The 20936-nt window shown below is 40.2% G+C and overlaps 1 protein-coding gene across 1 annotated transcript in view; it reads right to left on the bottom strand.

The window, feature by feature from the left end:
• Window positions 1-1266: 1266 nt before the first annotated feature.
• Window positions 1267-20936, bottom strand: part of LOC141005108 (BMP/retinoic acid-inducible neural-specific protein 3-like) — a 56152-nt gene continuing 36482 nt past the window's right edge. Inside the window, exons 4-7 of the mRNA XM_073476869.1 lie at window positions 15115-15220; window positions 14431-14667; window positions 9826-10048; window positions 1267-2383 (exon numbers count right to left, since the gene is read on the bottom strand). Of these exons, the coding sequence (XP_073332970.1) occupies window positions 1267-2383; window positions 9826-10048; window positions 14431-14667; window positions 15115-15220 (1683 nt within the window). The remainder of the gene's footprint in view (window positions 2384-9825; window positions 10049-14430; window positions 14668-15114; window positions 15221-20936) is intronic.

Genomic DNA, 20936 nt, shown 5'->3' with positions numbered 1-20936 from the left:
CAATAGCTCAGTTCTATTCAAGTGTCAAAGACACGAGTGACAGTGAGCCTGTATAATACCAGGAGAAAGAAAGAAGAGTTTCTAAATGGCTTGTACTTTAGAGGAGTTGCTCCAGGTGACCTTTTTTAGCCAGCTTTGATTGACTGAAAAATCCAAACTTGTCAAATCCTTGACAGCCGAGTGAAGCTTACACACTTATCAACGAACAAAGAAGAAGACAAAGTGCTTTTCCATGCCAGAGGTTTGCCATGTTAGAGCAGGTAAAAAGCAGGCTATTTTTATAATAGTTATTTATGAGTATTAAGTATTTTGGATGCTGACTCACTGTAAGACCCAAATGTAATGGACTGTAATGGAGGTCTGCTGAGGAATAAACAGTATCAAATGAAAAACAGAAGTACACCATCTATAGACCACACATAAAAATGTATTTTATTTAGTGTATTAACAAATTGTATTATACATTTTATAGACAGTGTTTTTTGTAACTTTTGTTTCACAAACAACAGCATTATAAAAATAAAAGCACATGTAACATATATTGTGATTGTGGTGTCATGTTTTCTCGGCAAATCTGAAGTCATACAGCATCTATTTATTCACTGTTTCTTTAGCTTTTGTCTTTTTCTTACAAAAATGTGTAGTAGAGTTTAAAAACAGGGATGAGTTTACTGTATGGAAAGCTAAAAACAATGAAGGGCCCATTATGTATGTCCCAGGTTAAAAGGGGAGGAGTAGATGATACACATGATAGTAAAGAATGCCTCTATGTTCATTTTTGCACCCACAAAAAAAAAAAAAAAAAAAAATGTGATGCGAAAAGTACAAACAAAACCACATGCTGGTGTTGAAATGTTTATATTTGTGAGATGACTACATTGCTTGGGTAATACTTCATCAGCAAAAGCTTTTGTTTATGTATGTGAGTGACTTTGATTTGTGCAACCTACAAACGTCAGCACGTTGGCAACATGTCGGTGGTGGGATTTCTAAATTGATATTATTAACTGTCAAAGTCATTATTGTCATCAGGAGAGGAAACAAAGCTATGAGGCAAGTTTGGTGAAATCCTCCTTAATTCTACAATGTTGTACAAATTTATACGAAAAGCTGACATGAGAATCCCAAATGCACTCTTGAGATCCATGACGGCAATGAAAATGTCCCCCAAATGTCCCTTGCACGGCTCCAGAATTGCTCTTAACCATCATCAGGCCTGTGTGATAACTGCTCCGCCATCTGTGCACCTGGCCGCCTGCCCACTTATTAGCTACATAATTTGGTTGTTTCGTATTCCATCGAGTTGGGCTGCTTGGCACTGAAAATCTGCAGCGCTGCCTGGATCCTGGCAACGTCTGTGGTGGACAGTTTGAGCCGGTGCCGCAGCAGACAGGAGAAGAGGTCCAGAGGCTGCGCTCCGGGCGGGGAAAGCCTGTTGACCCGATCTCGGATCTCCAGCAGCTGCAGCAGGGCCGAGTCCTGCGATCCCTGAGTATATGGGTAGTCTAGCTGTAAAATCAGGTCCTGGATCGCTTCCGGGTCAAAGTGCATACTATAGCCGTATACCTGGATGCTGTTGATCTTCATGTAGCCTAGATTTCGTCCCGGTTCCAGGTACTCCAAGGGTTCATAATATACAGTTCCATTTCCATTACTTGAGGGCCCTCTGATGCGGCTCCGTAGGTAAAAGTGGACTGTCTCAAAAAACGTTTTCCACTTGTTTCCCAAAGTCAAAGTCCAGTTATAACAGTCATAGGGAATGTCTAATTTAGTCCTCTCCCAGTCTGGGTAAATGTTCTGGTCAATGGGCATGATCCAACTCTCCGAGTGGCTCCCCCCAAACGGATTGATATAGACAGACAGCATGGGGTCCAGAGTGCTGTTCTTGGTAAGGCAGATCTGTAGAGACATCCCCAGGAGCATGTGGACATGGTTTGACTTGTATTTATTACTCTTCAGCGTCAGCAGCATCCTTTTCCTCCATGACGGGTCGAACCAGTTATTCAGCCTGACATCGTTGCTGACAAAGATGCCGTGGATGCTGATGCGGTTGTCACGTTTCTGCAGAAGGTAGCGCAACTCCATGTCTTGCAGGTCCGTCTCAAAGCCGATGTAGTGGTCAGTGGAGTCGGGCACTTCGTTGCGACACACGCCCTGACTCAGCATGTAACCCTGGTTGCAGGTGGCGCAACGCGAGCGGTTCTCATAGGAGCAGGAGGCGCAGGAGGTGCCCTCGCCCACCGTGCAGGGGATCACACCCTGGCAGGGTGGGTGCTCGTAGGGGCATGAGCAGCTCCTGGTCTCCTCCAGGTAGGAGCCGATGTGGTTGTTCTCACTGCAGTACATGATGGAGAGGATGTAGTTGAGCCAGTAGCTGAAAGGCCTGCAACAGAGACAGAACAGTATGTATTTACTGTAGGTATAAATACATCCCATTAATATTATTGGAAATATTTTCTAAGAATTACAATTTTGCTCAGAAACACATACATTTAAGAATGACCACACAGAAGCTACTTGGAGTTATGTGATAAAAAGACTCTGAAAATTAAGAGATACAATCTAATAGATAAAATGCATGGGACTAAATATTATAATAATAAGTTAAAGACCCAATAAAATAGAAAATATACATATTTTCCAAGTTGTTACCTTGTGTCCTCTGTGTTAATTGCTCAGTTATCTCTATTTGTCAAGTAGGAATATAATAATATACAAAATATTGAGTATTGATATTAAAATCCCAATCTTTTCTAAGAACATATTTGTGATGACACATCCTGCACTCAAATCTACCAAATGTGATTCAGGATGACCAAATAAATCCTGTGATGTGTGTTTCAATGTCAGTGGCAAAAAGAAAAAAAAAGAAAAAGAAAAACATGGCAGAGCTCTAATATCTCCCTCATCTGCTTCGTGATCAAACAATGGGGAGCGAGGGCGGCACGGCTAAAGGTCAGCCCTTCTCCGCGGCTCTGCATCGCTTCACATTCTCCAGAGAGTCACGCCTGCCAAGCGAGGCCCACATTGGAGCGCTCCATTCAAATCCCTGAACATTTTGATCAACTCCTTCTAGGAATTATACCCAGTCCACATTTTTAGTTTCACAAACGTTTTTGCTCTAAAAAAAGTTACCTTGACAAGCTAAAAGTGTGAAGTCAGTACATTTATAACTAAGGAGTTTTCTCTCTAAGTTTAAACACTAAAAAGCGAGTTAATCTGCTTCATCAGGTGATTGACAACGGTACAATAAGCTAACAGCAAACAACTCAAATCAGATTCTGATAATGTTTTTCCAACACAGTCTCATCCAGTTTAAACCAGTGAGAGACATTTCTCATGTTTAATAACCATTCAGCTCCAACTTTGGTAAAATATAGTGTTTCATGTAAAACCCCTTCTGGTAAAGAAAATCTGTCATCTGGGCCTTTAAGAAACAGTATTTAACATCATAAATGTCACAGCAGGATATTTCATTTGAAAAGGGCATTTTCATGCATGATTTAGTCCCATGTAGAGAAATGATTTAGAGTCAGTGACTATGACTATATAAATAACAATTACTGGATGTTTTATTTATTCTAAGACAAAAGCTCTAATGGTAAATCAAAATTCCTGAGATATTTTGTGAAAGAGAAACAGATGGACCGCATGACAAGAATATAATATCATAAATCAGTCTTTGACTTTCTTTGTTTCACATCTGTCACACTTCTGAATCCACTTTTGTTTTCGAGCAGAGTTTGCAGTTTTGTTATTGTGCTTGTGTGCAGCTGCTAAATTAATTTAGGGGAAACAATGGTGCATGTATAAGTAATTTACATTCAAAGCATATTTTTTGAAGGAAAGAACAACATTTGTCCAAACAGTTGTTCGGCTAAATAATAGCTGGGCTGCACAGTGTGTGCGGCACTGGGAATTTTAACTTCATGATGAATATTAGATCAAAGCTATTAAAAGTCTGCCAGGTTTCTTTCCATAACTTCACGAACCAGGTTTGGAGCAAATATACGAGGCATATTTCAGCATTTCAAAATAAGTGTCTGCCTCAGTACATTATCTGGAGGACCATTTCCCATTTCTACACAGGGATAAATTCTAAGGCAGTGTTTTTCGCTGACTTTCGCTTACCGAATGTTTGATGAGACACATTGATAAATGTTGAATGCATGTGATTGTGCACAGCACTGTCGCCAAAGGAGAGCAGATGAAAGTAATTTGTAATAAATCTAACTGAACTGGAGAAACTGAAACTTTAACTGAAGAAGACTGACTATGCATTTGAAACGCTCTGATTTGAAAACTGCTACATATTCAGCGCAGGAGAGGTTCTGAATTTTTGAGAATGGAATCTGATGGAACCATGTTCATCTTTGTTTGATCTATTACAATGTATTCAAAAAGCAAATTGGTTTGATTATGAATTGAAAAGAGACACGTTTTTAGACTGTAATCGGGGCTCTTGGAAATCATCATTACAGGATTGGCACAGAAAGGGCAAACTTAGTGTGATATTATCACACTGTGTTATGTGATGGTAATGTTAAAACTGCAAATGCACTGGTCACTTTTTTCAAGGCAGTTGCTCATTGTATGGGGGAGATATTACAAGTGAATAGGGTGAGAAAATAACAACAACTAATATATATATATAAACATGACACTCAGTTGATTACTCACATTAATTGTTTTTTGTATGATAAGTTTAAAGTTTGAATATGCAGACATTATCTGATAAAATATATGTGCTAGTTTAATTTAAATTACAGAACAGAAGTTTTAACATTGGATAAAGCCAGGTTCAAGCATGAGGGTCAAACGTTTATCTGTTTTACCACTCCATAAATCAAAAAAAATACAGTTAACATCGATTAAAAACATCAATTTGTGTCCTGTTTTTAGAAATAAAATTGTATGTAAATCACTCTGTGAATGATTTATATGAACAGGATCAAGTGTGGATTGTAATTGCTGTTTGGTAATGTATGTTTTTTTTCCCCTATGTACCATCTGTCTGATGTGTACGGTGCTGTGCAAAGGAATTTCTCCTTGGGAAGTCTGAGTCTAAAGAAAGAATATCAACACACTCTCCTTTAAAAACCCACAGAATATAGATTGGAATAAAACTGTACAGTTTAGTCAGTGCAAGTGCTACTGAAATGGAAATTTCTGGCTGAGATTCCAAAATATAAATGGAGAAAGGACCTTTTAAGAAGAAGATATGAATTGCAAGATTTAATGCATTTTCAGACACAAATGGTGATGAGGGTAAAACTTTCGACTAGATATCACCATGAAACCTCCCCAGTTGATTACTTACATTAAAGCAACAGAATGTAACTTTTTTTTTAACCTTAAACTAACAGCTTAAAAATCATTTTGATAGTACAGTGTCTTGTAATAGAGTGAATGGTATCTCTGTCTCAGCCACTCTGCCCTCACATTAATGTCCAGAGCAGAAATATGAACTAAAACGATTGCCTGGACATTTTCTTTGCACAGAAGACAAACTAGACCAAAATCCCAGAAACACCAGTGCATGAAATACCTGTGTTTTACTTTGTGCTGCCTTTGTTAAGCAGTGGAAGTAGAAATACTTTTCACACCGCCATTATGAGGTAAACAAGTATATAAAACATGCACAAGGCAAAGTACACTCTCTAAATGGGAAGAAAAATAGAGTCTAGTACTTGACAGATTGTTTTGTTTTGCGATGAGCGTTCCGTATTAAGCATGAAAACGGTAAAAATAGTTTTCATGTGCAGCTGAAGGCTGCAGGAAATTTCCGTTGCAGTGTTTGTCCACAGTTGAAAGATGAGAGCTTGGAAACAGGAAGCCACTCTAATACAATATTCCAACATTACAGTGTACAATAGTTGAGCAAAAGACATTTTCTAGCATCATTAAAGTTAAAATCTGGTCGCAGTTTGTCAAAACACAGTTGATGTAACGTGTTAACGGTTTTATCAGTACAGAGCTCCTCCGAATCTCATCAGAGTCACTTGTGCATATCTCACCTCCAGAGTGGAGGCTGTGCACAGCAAGACAGAGGAAGCTGTCCCGCCTTCACAAAGCGCATTGTATCAGCAGGACATGTAAACTGTCATGGAGACGCAGTGTGCAGCACGGGCCGAAGAGAAGCTGGGTGTTCACTCTGCAATCTGTTCATTGTCTGTCAGCTCATTTCACACACATCAGTGCCACACACAAACTTTCTCCTTCTGCCACAGATTCAATTTTCACTAGTGAGCTTGCCTTTTCACTTCACTGAAGACACAGTACATTTTTTCCATTAAAAATGATATATATTTACTTTGGCGAACCACAAGAAAACATCAGTTGTGTTGTGCGTCCATCACTGCTACTCTGACACCTTGTATTCTCAGACGGTGCAGCTCAAAACCGAGAAAACATACTGTCCTCATCTTCAAAGGCTGTACTAGAAAGTTACAATAGAAACTGCAAAATGGATTTGCAACGTTAAGTCACAAAGCATATTTTTTCTGTTTGTGTTTTCTTTAACTGACAAAGACCATGATCAAAGACCATCATACGTGAATAATGGCTGCAAACTTAAATGCATATTTATTTTACAGAGAAGGCAAAAAAAAAAAAGTTCTCCATGAACTAGGTCGCTACACACAATGGAATGTGGAAATACACTCTTGAATACAGGAAATCATTGTATTCTTTTGTGTGTAAAACAAGAAAAAAAACCATTGCAGCTAGTTAAAGTCAGCCAAATATGTATTTTGTGGTAGATTTTTAGAAATATTATACATTATATCCCGCAGTTAAATGACTTTGATATACAGTCAAATGCAATATTTCAATCAAGGCAGGGAAGGCATCTCTTATTCTAAGTGCTTTGCTTTCAACCATGTTAATATAAAGTGACAGACTCTCTCCTTTGAGAGCACCAGGTTTATATCACAGCAGGATCCAAATTATCCAGTTTAAGTATTTACTTTCATCAGTCCCACTATATCTCATTAATGCATTTACTGCTCTCCATGAATTTGCTCCACATGCTGAAGCATTGAAAAATATTGAATATTAAATTCGGTGCGTATGCAGACGTGACTTGTTTTCAATTCATCTCCACATATCTGACAAGTCACTTTATATTTCATCGTCTGTTTTTTCTTTTCGCATTTTGCTGTTGTACTTTGTGAGCTCTTAGAAACAAAGGGGGATGTTGACTGAGCCTGTTGCAAATTGCTGTCAGGGCTGCAAATGTTGCGTCACTGCAGTTTCTTTATTTAGCTTGGTTTTAACAAAGACGACGGATGTAAATGCGGCCAGCTGCAGTTCACCTGCTTGCATAAATTGCTGCTAAGTAGCATCTGAGGCTGGACTATTGTGTCGGAAAAGACACTGTGTGTAATCTTTCTTCAAAAGGTAGGATATATATGTGTAGCTTTTCCCAGGTGAATGATGGTCCAACTTTTCAACTGATTGATTGGTTCATATTGTATCCTTAGCAAGGAGCTTTAAAAAACAAAAAGTGCATTTTCATTTGTTTGGAAGACATACTTATACTGTGCTGACACTCCTGCCGATCTACTGAGTAGCACCCCGCCTTGTACCAACATTACTCCTTCAAATTAAAAGCACCAGCCATACCTAAGTAATGGGACAATAATGACACACCCTTAAGAAAAATAAACTAGATGAAAATCAACTGATTATTTGAGTATCTGGACCATACAATATGTGAGCACATGGTAGTTAAACAGCCTGATGTCAGCCCAACAAAGAGATCAGTGATTGAATTATGAATAGTCAATGTGGGTAGGTGGTAAAACTGCTAAAAGTCCTTTGACTAGATCCTGGGTCTATAGTGGGTCTGTGACTGTCTTGCCTAGTCTACCCATGATTCCTTGTGCAATCATTTGAGCAAGTTGACCTAACTGTACACTAAATCAGTGTGTGTCACCAATTCATAACTGCGACCCATTCGGCTAACTACTTATTATTGAAACATATTGGCCAGTTATCTGCATTATTATTCCATGTGTGCAGTAATTATTGTGAGCCACAGTGGATCGTTTAGTGACTTCTCAAGGCAAGAGACTCTGACATACCCTCCACCTCAGAAACCACCAGAGAATTTGAGGATGGTGAAGCTAACATTCCTAACATGAGTCACGGCTCGTTTATAAAAGGCACCTGCGTGCATGTTATCGCAGGCCCGGTTTACGTGTAGTATGGTGCCCCTTCTCAATCTTTATATCAGCTAATGGGTCCTTGGCCTGGAAAAATGTTGAAGACCCCTGGACTAGATTACGTCTGTAAACAGATAATATCACAGCCTACTTAATGAGTATTTCTGGCTCTTTCAATCATATTGCACCAGACTGGAGCTGCACTGAGCCATTAAGACTCAGGAAGAGGCAGGGGGGACGTGCAGGAAAAACAAAAAGGTAAAGTTGTGTGACAGGTAACAGGGTGTTATATTGCTGATCTTTTGTCTTGAGTCTTAGCAAACTGCATTCCTCTCTCTCTCTCAGGATATAGACTCACTCCGTGCGCGTGTCCGATAAAACATTGCAGCAGATTTTTCCTCCTGCTTTTTCCTCGATGTTAAATTTCAGATGCAGTTTCCTCTACGGTGGTGGTCAGCCTACGGTGATAAATCTAGTGTAACGGCTATTTGTATTACCATTCCCTCCTCCTATATTTTGCGCCTCTAAACAAGAAAAGCCTTTAAATACATATTGCATGAGGCCAAACTCACATTTTTCATCAGTGCCGCTTTTCTTCCATTTCACTGGCGGATAAAAGCTCAGTGTAGTCTATTAGTGAATAAGGAGAATTCTAATTTGGCATTTTAGCACCTTAAGAAGGCTGTAAATCCTTGAATATCCCATCAAAGTGTGGACCAGCTCTGTAGCTACTGTGCTGTGTGCTGAAACTTTAGCATCTACTATGTTGAACAGGGAGAAAAGACAACTTTCTTTAAAGGTTCTGGAGTTAACGATACAGATCATGCATGTATGTATGGGGTGATGTATTTTTTGGGTGACTGGTAAAATTCCTGTATAAAGAATAATGTGCTGTTTGAATGAACAGGGATTATGTTCCCTTATTTAACAGGAAGGGAAGGTGGGCGAGCGGAGAGTGTAGCTGCAGCAACAAAAAAAAGAAATCACATTGGAGAAGATGAATATTTGGTTTCTCACCTGAAATAGCTCCTAAAATAAACCTGGCTGTGTCAGCTGTACTGAACTTAATCACATTTCTTTTTCATAAGCTCAGAGTTTGCACACTATATGACTGATTTTTTTTAGAAAAACACAAAAATAGATAATGATGATGATCTACTGAGGAGACGAGGAAAACTTTTTCTTGTCTATGATTTCATCACAGGCTAGTTTACCAACAGGAGAATCTCACAAACTTAGTGTATTCTTTAAAAACACTGCAAAGTTTAATTTCACAGGAGGATAGCTTTGATTTCCTGGATGTAAGGAGACCTCGGCTGGGAGTGCAGCCAAGTCATCAGGTGTGACACTATAGCTCACTTCAGAAGGACCTCGGTTGAATATCAAAGCACTAATATATTGCGTGCATTATTAGCATAATGCCTAGTTGGGGGGATAACAAAGCGCTGCGCACAGAGTGGGCTGAAGAAAATAAATGAGCGCTGCCGTTCACGGCTTGCTTGAAAGGACTTGTGATGTGGCTGCAGGCTTTGGAATTTTTGCTCATTTTCCCACATACACACACACACACACACACACACACACACACACACACACACACACTCTTCCACACCCGTAGCAACAGAAAGGTCAGCAAGAATACTTATCAGCCTCTCACCTCTCCCTCAGCATAATAATTTTGGGCTGAGTTCGACACCTCTTGCTGAGGGTGAAGAGCTTGTTGACGATGCGTCGCGCCTTGGTCAGGAGCTGCTGGGTGCTGAGCTCCAGCTGTTTGTAGCGCTGGTGAATGGTCGGCTCCATCTTCCAGAAGTACTGAATGGCAGACGTGTTCAGGGCGTAGAACGTGGGAAGCCTTCGGACGAAGTTCTGAAACTCATCTGGAAGTCAGAGAGAGATGCAATATGAACGATGAGACACTTTTTTTCCTCCAACACAGGCCAAACTAACTCTCAATTTAGTCAGGCCAAATGAGAGAATCACTTTGCTGGGGCCACATGGGCTCAGGAGCCGCAGGGCAAACTGGAAGTGATATTGTCTGACACATATGCTAATGCAGAAGGGCAGAGCAAAATATGAGTATTGGGAGTTTTTTTCCACCATTAATGAACAGCCAACAGATTTTCCAGGGCTAATACTCGGGGTCTGTCTGTAAGGAAATAGTATGGACAGTGAGCACAGAGGATAATATCCTCAGAGCTGCTGTCTGTCTGCGGCACACACAATGTACAGCAAACAGATGCAATTTCCAAAGCATTCAATAACAATACCACCAGCATTGTTATCATGATTGGCTGTATGGAAAATCAATGCAAGTGCAACACTGATAATAAAATGTTGGCACTGTTTGTAATAAGTTAACGTTATCTTGATAATACAGCATCTGATTAGAAAACCGATTGTGTCAATGGCTTCCCTGGTGATTATGCAAGGTGTATTACACGTCCCTGCAAAAAGTTGATTAAACAGCTTGTAATAAAATATATTAAAAGGGGTATTTGGGATAGCTTTCCCTGGCCTACATTTTTAAATTAGAGACATTCTCCTGAGGAGAGAGGCTACATGCTGCAGCTTCTATCAGTCAAGATATTGCCTTTTTACATATTCATTCGTCTAATATTTTAAAGGGAGTTTCAAGAATAACTCTCTTGTTAGTATATATTTGCCTGACACACAAATTCCTATAAATGAAAAAAACAAAACCAATTTTGTGTCTCTCATGTAGCCTGCCTGTGTCAATCATTTTTTAAGACAGGCTCATTAATGGGACTGTTGCCAAGGGGGCGGCACTGAGGCTGCTTTTTTAATTATTTTTTTTTTTTTGGTCCTGTTACACTGCACGTCTCCCAGTCCCTGTCTAATATAACTATCCTTACCTTATCCTAATGCAACCTGGGATATTAATAGAGATAATGATCCAATCTCAATACACCCCCTTCCCTAACCGCTCAGCCCTAACCCTCTGCTTGCTTGCTCATGCCAAGGGGAAGGAGTCTCCCGATACCTGTTGACATAGAGGGGTAGGGCAAAGGGTTGGGGTAACATGTCTTAAAGTGTTTTTTAAAAGTGCCTCATCAGGATGGTAACTAATGAAAATAGACAGGGCTGTGGTTTCCCCTAAGCTTTGTTTAATGTAAAACATGTAATTATTGTAAACTGACTGTGTATTTCCACGTTAGGAGGAGATATTATAACATATAAGATATTATATACTTATAACAGTAACTAAACATGTTCATAGTGGGGAGTATCCTGTGGAAAATGGGAACTGAAAGTTGCTGCTGAACACCGCTATTATTTTATCACCAACACAACGATACCTCATCCCTGGAAACCAACTCTCTACCCACCATTATTATCTTGTCATCCGCTGAACCCAGGAGGGTAACAGTGCTTCAAAAATAGCAGACACTGTCAGATTTGGAGTAGCACCAGTAAAGACACTTTCTGGGCATGAAAATAACATTTTTAGGGGGCGAGATGATGCGTGTCAAGAGGCTTCATTGGGAGATATTTTTTACTTGCTATATTATAATGTTACAATTAATACATTATGTGTCTTGTTAGTTGGGTTAATTTTGAGCAGGGGGTATTTTCTTTTACGGAAAATGCAAAATATTGAAATACATTCTGACCACATCCCCATATTGTACCCTCTCGTCAAGGGGTTTCACTGTACTAATATGTCCATCACTCTATTATTTGTCTCACTGAAAACTTAATCAGGCCACAGCATGAAGCAGTAAAGAAACTTAATATATCCAGCAACAGAATGTAAGGTTTCCTAATTAAAGTATTTCACACTCGGTGGAAGGTCAATGCAAGTCATGTCGACCATCAGCTGACTCATTTAACACTCAGTCATGATTATTAATCCCTCTGCTCTGCTGCTGATATTAGTTGTTCTCTATTAGATCAAAAATACAAGTGGATCCCCAGGGGTTTCAAGGGAACTGTATTTTTCTTTATTTAATGCAGCACTGCAACTGCGGTTCCCAGGGCACCTTGCTGCTTAAGTTATTGCCAGCTGAGTGCTAATCAAGTTGCCCTTAGTGCAGAAGCATGTAGCCAGTAATAACACCAGCAAGGTGCAAAAAGAACAGCTTAAGGCAAGGGTTTGAAATGACTGAAACTCACAGTTTCAGTAATGATGGGGACACAGAAAAGGAGCTACGTTGGAACATTCAGTGAAAAACATGATACACTTAGAGCGCAGCATTTGAGATAAATGTCAAAGTGGTCACTAGACAGTGTTCCATCAATAAGATCACCTTGCAAAAAGCTTGTCTGAAAGCACGTGCGATTGATTTTTGGTTAAAATAGGAAAGAAGCACGGTATTAAATCACAGGTTACATCACAGGCTGGTAACAGGTCATAGTAACTGTGGTTTGTGTCTGGGAGTGACAGGTCCTCTTACGATACTGAAAAGCATTCATTTGACTGAATCACTGCTGACCCATTCACATTACTGTAAATGCTGCCCTTTCATTTCCTGGACTGTGAGATTTGCAATGTGCAATTTCTGTTTACAGACAGGCTCAACAAAAGGTAGTTTGAATGCTAAAGAAATGGTTTAGACGTTCTGACAACGTGCACTGTGAGATGACAAATCCGTCAGCCAGTAGAGATTTTTCAGTGCCGTTTCTGCTGAGCAATGCCTTTAATATCTCTTGCTGTATTAGTCCACTGTGGAACATGTTACCAATCAATAGGCAGGCCTGCTTTATGGCAGTATTGGATTTACTGGATTTTTTTCATCGATGTGATGAACCCTTATTTGTCAAACATTTAATTTAGCAGGTTGTCCAACAAATATCTTATCTATAAACAGTTCCTCAAAGAAATCTGAAGAATACCACAATATCTAATGATATTGTAAAATGAAAATAGCATTAGTTTATCCACATGGTACACCGTTTCTTTGGCGATATGTGTCATTGCATCAGCTGCAACATAGTCATGTCTATCAATTATTTTGTGATGCAGTTTAGACCAAAACCTCTCAAAGTTCAGAGCTAGTAAAGGTGTAATTTTTTAATATTTATTACAAATATTTACCAAATAGCTTCAGTTAGCCTTAGAGCTAAGTGGCCCTATTCGCTGACTCGAGTCTGCCTGGACACCGACCTCTAATAATAGGGGAAGTCACGGCAGGCAACAGGGCTGAGCAGCCTCCCAGTTAACATGCCTGGATACCAGACTGCGACTGAACACAGCCTCCAAGACCTAAGGATGCCATGTTAAAGACGGCATAAACTATGGAGGCGATTAACTGCGGCTCTGACCAAGACTATAGCTGTGTCTCAATTCAGGGGCTGCATCCTTCAAAGGACCCGGTGAGTCCTTTGGAGAGACCTTCTAAGGCCGCGTCAACCGTTGTTAAATGGGACGGTCTAGCCTTCGGAGCATTTCCTGGTTACGTCACCAGATGTTCCCACCCTTACCCTTCTGTCACGATTTCTGCTGCCCAGGCCCGCGAAAGTGACAATCTACACCACTTGATGTCGCCATTTTCTTTCTTTCTTTCTTCTTTTTCGGGCGCGCAAAGGATCTTGGGATATGGGAGGCCACGAAGGATAGTAGCGGTGCGTCCTCCAAAAAGAGGGAAAAGAAGGCTGCATTTGTGGGGTGCATTTGGAGGAGCCTTCGAATTGGGACAGCCTTTGCGCGGCGTTGTGACGTAATTGGCCTTCAAATGCGTCCTTCGAAGGATGCAGCCCCTGAATTGGGACACAGCCTGTGTCTCCTGAAACGAGAAGGCTCAGCAGCTGGGGACAGGACGCCCCTAGTTGTATTATGGGACAAGAGAGGCTAGCTGTTTAGCATGCTAACATCAGATATTTCTGCAAAACAGTACATATATGTCTTTGACATAACATCAACGCTGTGGTTTCTTCACATTCCGTCAATAATGTTAGATTATTTTTTGAATGCTTTAAAATAAAAGTTTTGCACATTGCCGCTTTAAAAAGGATATAAGTACTTTACATTTATGAAACAAATTAACGTTTTGTCGTCAACATTTTTATTTACAAATTTATAGGCTATGACTGCACCTAATCCATCACATCTATGTCATCTCAGTTAACAGGCATGCAATGATCCTCTCTGTTGTCCTGCAAGATGCTGCTTTAAAAATTGCTCCTCTGATTCCCATTACATGGATTGGATGCAATTGTCCCTAGTTTTCTGTGCCCATGGGCTCCTCAAGCAATAGGGTCTAATTGGCTGTCGGTGGGGGAAAAAAAGGACAACACTGACCTGACTCCTCAAAGTCTTGGTTGGCCATTTTCCAGGAATCTCGGATTTTCAGCAAACTGGCTTCCATAGCCCTCAGATCCACCTCGGGGCAATTACACTGGGGGTAGTCCACGGCGCATTGGCACCAGCAGTCATTGTCCCTGCACACAAACTGGCCCTCCTCATTACAGCCGATGTAGCTGAGAGCTGCCTGCACAAACCTGGCCCTCAGGTACTCTGGCAGTATGGCCTGAAGACCTACAGCGAGGACAAAAACAAAACATAAACATAAGAATGTCACATGGATGAATGAAGAGGGAGCTGCAAGTACTTTAGTTGTTGCAGAAAATGTGTTTATGGCAGTTGTTTGTTAGATCTGTAAATCACTGAAAGGCGGAACTCATTTCCTCTGTTTGTTTGCTTTTGCCACGGTGACATATGCTTGGCGTCACATGCAATATGCTAAGATTCACTTAAAGTTTTATTTTTACTGCACAGTTCTGCTACTTTTGTTCTGAATCATTACTGTCTGGGATTCACTTCAGAACTCTGCAAGCATGCACAGCAAAAAAAAAAGAAAAAAAGAAGAGTGATTGAAGCTAAATTCGTTCTGACACTCTCGTGCTGCAGTTATAAGCTTGCCAGAGAACAGACACTGTGACAATTCCATCAGAAATTGGGGGAGTTCAATTATGGATGGCCAACCTTGCAAATGAATCTTGTTTTCGGGGCTCTGAACCAAAACGGAGCTGACAGAATCGAGGTTGTCATAGTTACTGCATCCGAGAGGGCCTGTCCTTGTTTCGGTCACCTAAAGGGAGAAAAACAGGCACATTACAATAATCCATACTGCAAAAGAAACCCACTAATGGCATTAAATATACACAAAGAGAGAGAAAGATAAAGGGAGAAGAATGAAAGAGGCGAACAGTCATTCTGCATGACTAAATGTCATGCAGAATAAGATTAAAAACACCCTTTCCCTTTGCTACCTGCTCTTCTGAGAAACACAAAATACGTTAGGCATTATTTAGGCCACTCCATTGTGCAAATCAGGACAGGAGAATGACTTTGTGAGCTATGGGCTGGAAATTGAGTTGTGATAAGGTCCCCTGGAATAAAGCATATTGAGTAAGTTCTAATGTCATCTGTCAAATGTATCTCTACATTGCGTTTACCCATTACAGTGCCCACTGACACCCATAACATGCTAAAATCCATTGTGATGCTAGTGTAAGCACGTCCTATTCAATTATACGCACACCTGAGGATTCATGTAATTGCTTGGTGCAAAGGTTTACATGAAGTATGTAATATTGTTACAGGGCTGCACAGGCTCAAATGTGACGAGAGGCTTGGCAACAAAATAATCGCTGTCAAGTGTGGGCTCATTCTTAAAATTGAGGCTTGAAGGGCTCAGATTCAGCACTGCACTCCTATGACTTGTCGAACTCACAAGGGACTGTATTAAAATGAACAAAGCAGAACTACATTTATTGTTTTTTTTTTAAATGTATTCCAGCATATATTTCAAACTAGTGAACCCATTCAGTCCAATGAGAATTGTTCACCTGGTGCATACACCAAAACGTTTTATAGCTTCTGGGTTCACTTCTTTTTACATTGTGATGACATCAAAGGTTTTTAAAACGCTTTACTCAGTTTTACAAATATAAAACCTCCATGGATCAAAAATTCATAATAGGAAGAGTAAGTTCAAAGTGTCCTGTCAACAGTTTTACAGACATCTCTTTTACACTGGTGCTTTATAGGGAACACTGTGAGTGGCCAATGGGCAAAATTGGAGCGGCGCCCTAGTATCAAGATCTACAATATATGTATATATTTCTTTTTCCTTATCAAATGTTGGTGCCTACAGTATATTACCCACAATGCAACTCTAACTGCTGAGAATTTTGGGTGTATTATACAACTTTTGTCGTGGCCAAATTGTGTAATGTGCTGCACTAGGGCTGAAAAGACTTTTTCCCATAAGCTTACATTGTGAAAGAAGCAGCTGTAAAACAGTGGATACATTTTTTTTGAGTGTCACACGCCTGTGAAATGACTTGTTTCACTGTCACAATTTGAGCCATTTGGTCTCATAAATCTTGGAAAGAGTAGAAGGTCTCAAGATTAATTTCACACTAGATATTTGGTAATTGTGTTGCACCTGTGGCACAGCTGTAGCAGAAATACAGGATTCATGATGTCAGTAGGTGTGATTACTTCAACTATGATTGTTTCATGTTTTTTACATGCAGTTCACACAAGCGCTGTGACAATTTTCCCAGAGGAAACTTATGTTTCTGCTTGGGAGCTGTAAAGTCTCCACGAGAGAACTGAAGGCTGGAGGATATGAAATCACTGCAGCCTGAGGAGCGTAAACACATTTGGTTAGCATGAGTTTGTCTTTCCCAGGAGAACTCTTCTACTATCTAGGAAACGGTTCAGTGACATGAAATGAGGCGCCAAACAAGTTGGCAGAAATTGTTGGTTCGGCGCTGAGAGGGGGTCATCTACCAGGCAGTCTATAGGGGATATGACCGTCTTATTTATTCACATGCCATGCGTCAACATGGAATTTTTGAATATCTGACAATCTGTCACACAAAAGCTATGCCTACATAATTAGCAATGAAAACATTCCCCTGTTTAAAGATTTATCTCCAAGTCACGTCAGACAGCTTAAATTGACAAAAAGTACTGGAAGGAAAATCTGCATATGAGTGGTCTGTGATGAGTGGGCGTGTTGGAAGCAGCAGCAGGAGGCAGAGAGGGCGCATGGTTTTACACACCTATTCTGAGTCAGGTTAATTGACTCAGAACAGGTTAAAGTGTGTAGGAGTAGGAGAAGAAGAAAATCACATCGATTTACGCACATACATGGAACTCTGTTCAGCCTTTTCCCTGCTCATATTTGAGAAGTGAGAGTTTATTTGATGAAAAATGTGTACATGCAGAGGCTGTGGACTGTTACGCAGCGGCTTGTGTTTGCAAGGATTGTCAAAAAGCCGTTCTGTGCCTGAATAAACAGTCGGTGCGGTAAACATCACCGTGTCCTGGTATCTCTGCTGGAGAGCCATGTGAAAATAACTTTGGAATACGCTTAATAAATCCATGAAAACAGCTTCTGTTATTTGTACTCTGAGCTTTCACCTGGTCTGTGACAGAAGTCCAAATTGCCATAGCAATAGTAAAAGCTGGTTTTTTGGAGGGGAAGTAGAATTTAAGCACCCAGTCTCCGATGCTCATGTACCATTTTGGTAAGCAAGAACAAAATGACAGCAAACCTAACAGAGTGTGGACAACTAGATAATGTTCCTTTTATTGCTTGCTTGTATTTACTTATGAACAAGTAGAATGATCCTGTCTTCTTAATAAAAGGAGTGATTATCTGGGACAAATGAAGCTTTTTGTAGCGGTTCAGACAGATCACTGATCCACAGCTCCACTCAGGCTGTTTATTTCTATTACCAGTTGGGCAATCTATTAAAACTCACTGCTAATTCTCCGCTGGCTTAACTCCAACAAAATTTTCCATATTTATATTGATTCTACATTTAAATAATGTAATACAATGTAGGTTGACTGAATACAATAACACAAAGACAGCAACTATTTCTACAGAGACTGCTTCAGTTTTCGGCAACCATTACTCCGTACTCTGCTGTCTACATTAATCAGACTGATGTAGAACTGTAGACAAACTGTTTTCAACCGACAATAACTGTGTGCAAGCACATGCAGCAGGCAAGATCATACTGTTCATACTCTTGAACATTGAATAAGGTGAATATGTAGCCAAACTCAAGCTGTGTAGTCCTTTAAAACATAGTCATTATTGATAAAAAGTAACAAAAGTTTCCCATCATGTTCATTTGGAGGACCTTGCCGTTTTAAATCATGGACTAGTGGTCTGGGTCCGTGCATGGGCTCCCTGTCGTGCCAAATCCTGTGATTGCTCTCAGAGCACCATTTCACTCCATAGTTGGAGAGTAAAACATTTCAAGGGCTTGTTTCTCACTGTGCTGTATTCAGTACTTGTGTGTGCAGTGGTTTTCATGCAGGCTTGCCCACTCACAACAGAGACTGAGTGCACCTAATATCATACGATTTCATGTAATGACATGAAAACATTTGGAAAAGAGACTCTCTTGAAGAATAACTTTTTTTGCTGCTGCTGGTGTAGGTTTTTTAATTCTTTTTTTTATAAAAAACTGAGAGCAACAAATATTGGCTAACATCCATGGCAAGAGTGCAAAAAGTAACCCTGATGGCTGCTTGAATGGCTGGGTGGTAAACATGCAACAAAGAAAAGTAAACTCACTGAGTAAAACGTGGTAATAAAGTTCCTAATAAATGCCTCAAGTATGGAGATTCCAGCCTGTCCAGCAATGCATCGATTACAGCTGCCTGGTCAGTGGCTCTACCGTTCTAAGTTTGATGCTATAGGTAGGCTTTCGTGAAGCACAGTAGTATAAGAGTGAGAAAAATCAGAATTGAGGGTGGTTGGGTGGTAGGGTTTGTGATTTGTGTCCTGAGTGTGACCAAGAGTCAGATTGATTTGTTTTGTAGTCATTTTAAATAAGTAAGATGACATACAGAAATGCAATAAATGCTGTAACTCATGGTACTTAGGTGACATTCCTTACAGTGCTGAATGTTGGTGTCAAATCTGATCTTTTACTAAACTTAACCTCATAGTTCTTGTGTGTGACGTTTTCACAATGTTATTAGTCCTAAAGTCATAATATGTCATGATCTGTGAGCTGTTTGTAAGCAACATTTATTTTGGAAGTCCAGCTGGTTATTGTCACACTGGAGTAGAGAAGGTGGAACCAACAGCAGGAGACAACAGGCAGGAAGTACAATGGAAGAGGTTTTATTCAGAATCACGGCGACGGCAGGAACAGGCAAACACAACGGAACATGAGGATCAGGGAAACACAACAGATGACTCGACAAAGAATGAACTAAACACTGGACTTAAATACAAACAAAACTAGCAAGGGGGTGAGCTGCAGGTGGAAAGAGGTGGAGAAACACAGGTGAGGGTAATGAGTGGAAAAACACTAGGAACAGGGCTGGGCTAATGATGGAGATGCATTGCAGGTGTGGAGGGAGCACAAGAACACAGGAGGGAAACAGAGCAAAAGCCACCACAAAAACCCAGATAACACATAAAACACAAATAAAACTAAACTGAAATGACAGGACCATGACGGATGTTGCAAGTAGTTTTTTGTGCTGTATTTGACGAGCTGGGAGTGAGAACGTGTTGGAAATGCAGATAAATTAATCAGAAAATACACTTTCACAGATTGCACGATGTTAAAGACAAACTGCATGAAGAGAATGAAAAGAAACTCTTTGTGTTCGTATAAACTTGGAAGCGAGAAACAAGAGTTACGACAAAACAGAATACCTTCTGTGACAGGCATAAAAAAAAAAATCTGAAAGATGCTACTTTATCCAAGGCTCAAAGACATAACACCAGAGATGCACCGATGATACACAGACACACAATACAACTCCTCTCCTTTGAACTCATGGTTAGATTGTTCACAATCTCAGCTCAATCATCCTTGACAAAAGCCTGATTTAGAGCATGCGTATATCCAGACTCCACGGGCAGCAAAGATAAACTGCCAACCTGAAGGGAAATCCATCTCCTTGCTGTCACTTGCGAATTATTGCCAAACACCATGACGGTGTCTTCTTTTAATATTTTCCCAAAGGTCCAATAAAAGTAACAACGTTTCCTTGCCAGATTAATGACAGCAACTCCAGCCAGGAGGTAAACTGAGACTTTTGCAGCTGTGGGCAGAAAAGTTGTTTTTCTTTTGACATCTACTTTTGACAACTACAAGGTCAATAAGGAAACTAAATAGGGAGTGACATGAGGATGAAAAGAAGCTGGGAGCTCTTTACATCCAGCGTCTCTTTCAGTCTCTCCCTAATTAATAATTATCTGAGCTACTGTTTTCCAATTTACATTGACTCAAATCAAGTCCTTTGAATGAGATATCATCATATTAGACAGGACAGTCAGGAGGTACAGAGAGTGTGGGAGAGAGTAACTGACTTCCATTCTTCTTTTTTATTATTGATGCGTTAACACAATTAATTAAAATCCGAACAGGCTCCGTAGGGACTCGCAGATTAATTTCCAACACAGACAGATGTCCAACTTAAAGGGGAAAATTGACCAAATGCAAATCTAAAGATGGCTTTTCTATGCATAGCAATGAGACCATCTGCAAAAAGAACCCAGTGGAGCAGAGCTTGTGTGCACTGTCAGCCTTCTCTATTAGAAATCGACCCCAAAAAGAAAAAAAATCCTTTTTGTATATTTCACTACTTCCGAGACCTCATGGGGCAATGTTTGCTAAAAGCGAGAAAATACTAGTGATTCCAAAAATGTGATATGTAAATGACATGGATCGGTTGGAGGGGGAATTATTAATGTGCCGTAATTGAGTACAAGATAATTTGCGCTGACTGTGTTGGAATAACGAACAGCT

The sequence above is a fragment of the Pagrus major genome, chromosome 11 (assembly GCF_040436345.1).
Source record: "Pagrus major chromosome 11, Pma_NU_1.0".
Classification (NCBI taxonomy): Eukaryota; Metazoa; Chordata; class Actinopteri; order Spariformes; family Sparidae; genus Pagrus; species Pagrus major.
Note: the sequence above shows the minus strand (reverse complement) of the source record. Positions and strands in the feature narration are given on the sequence as shown.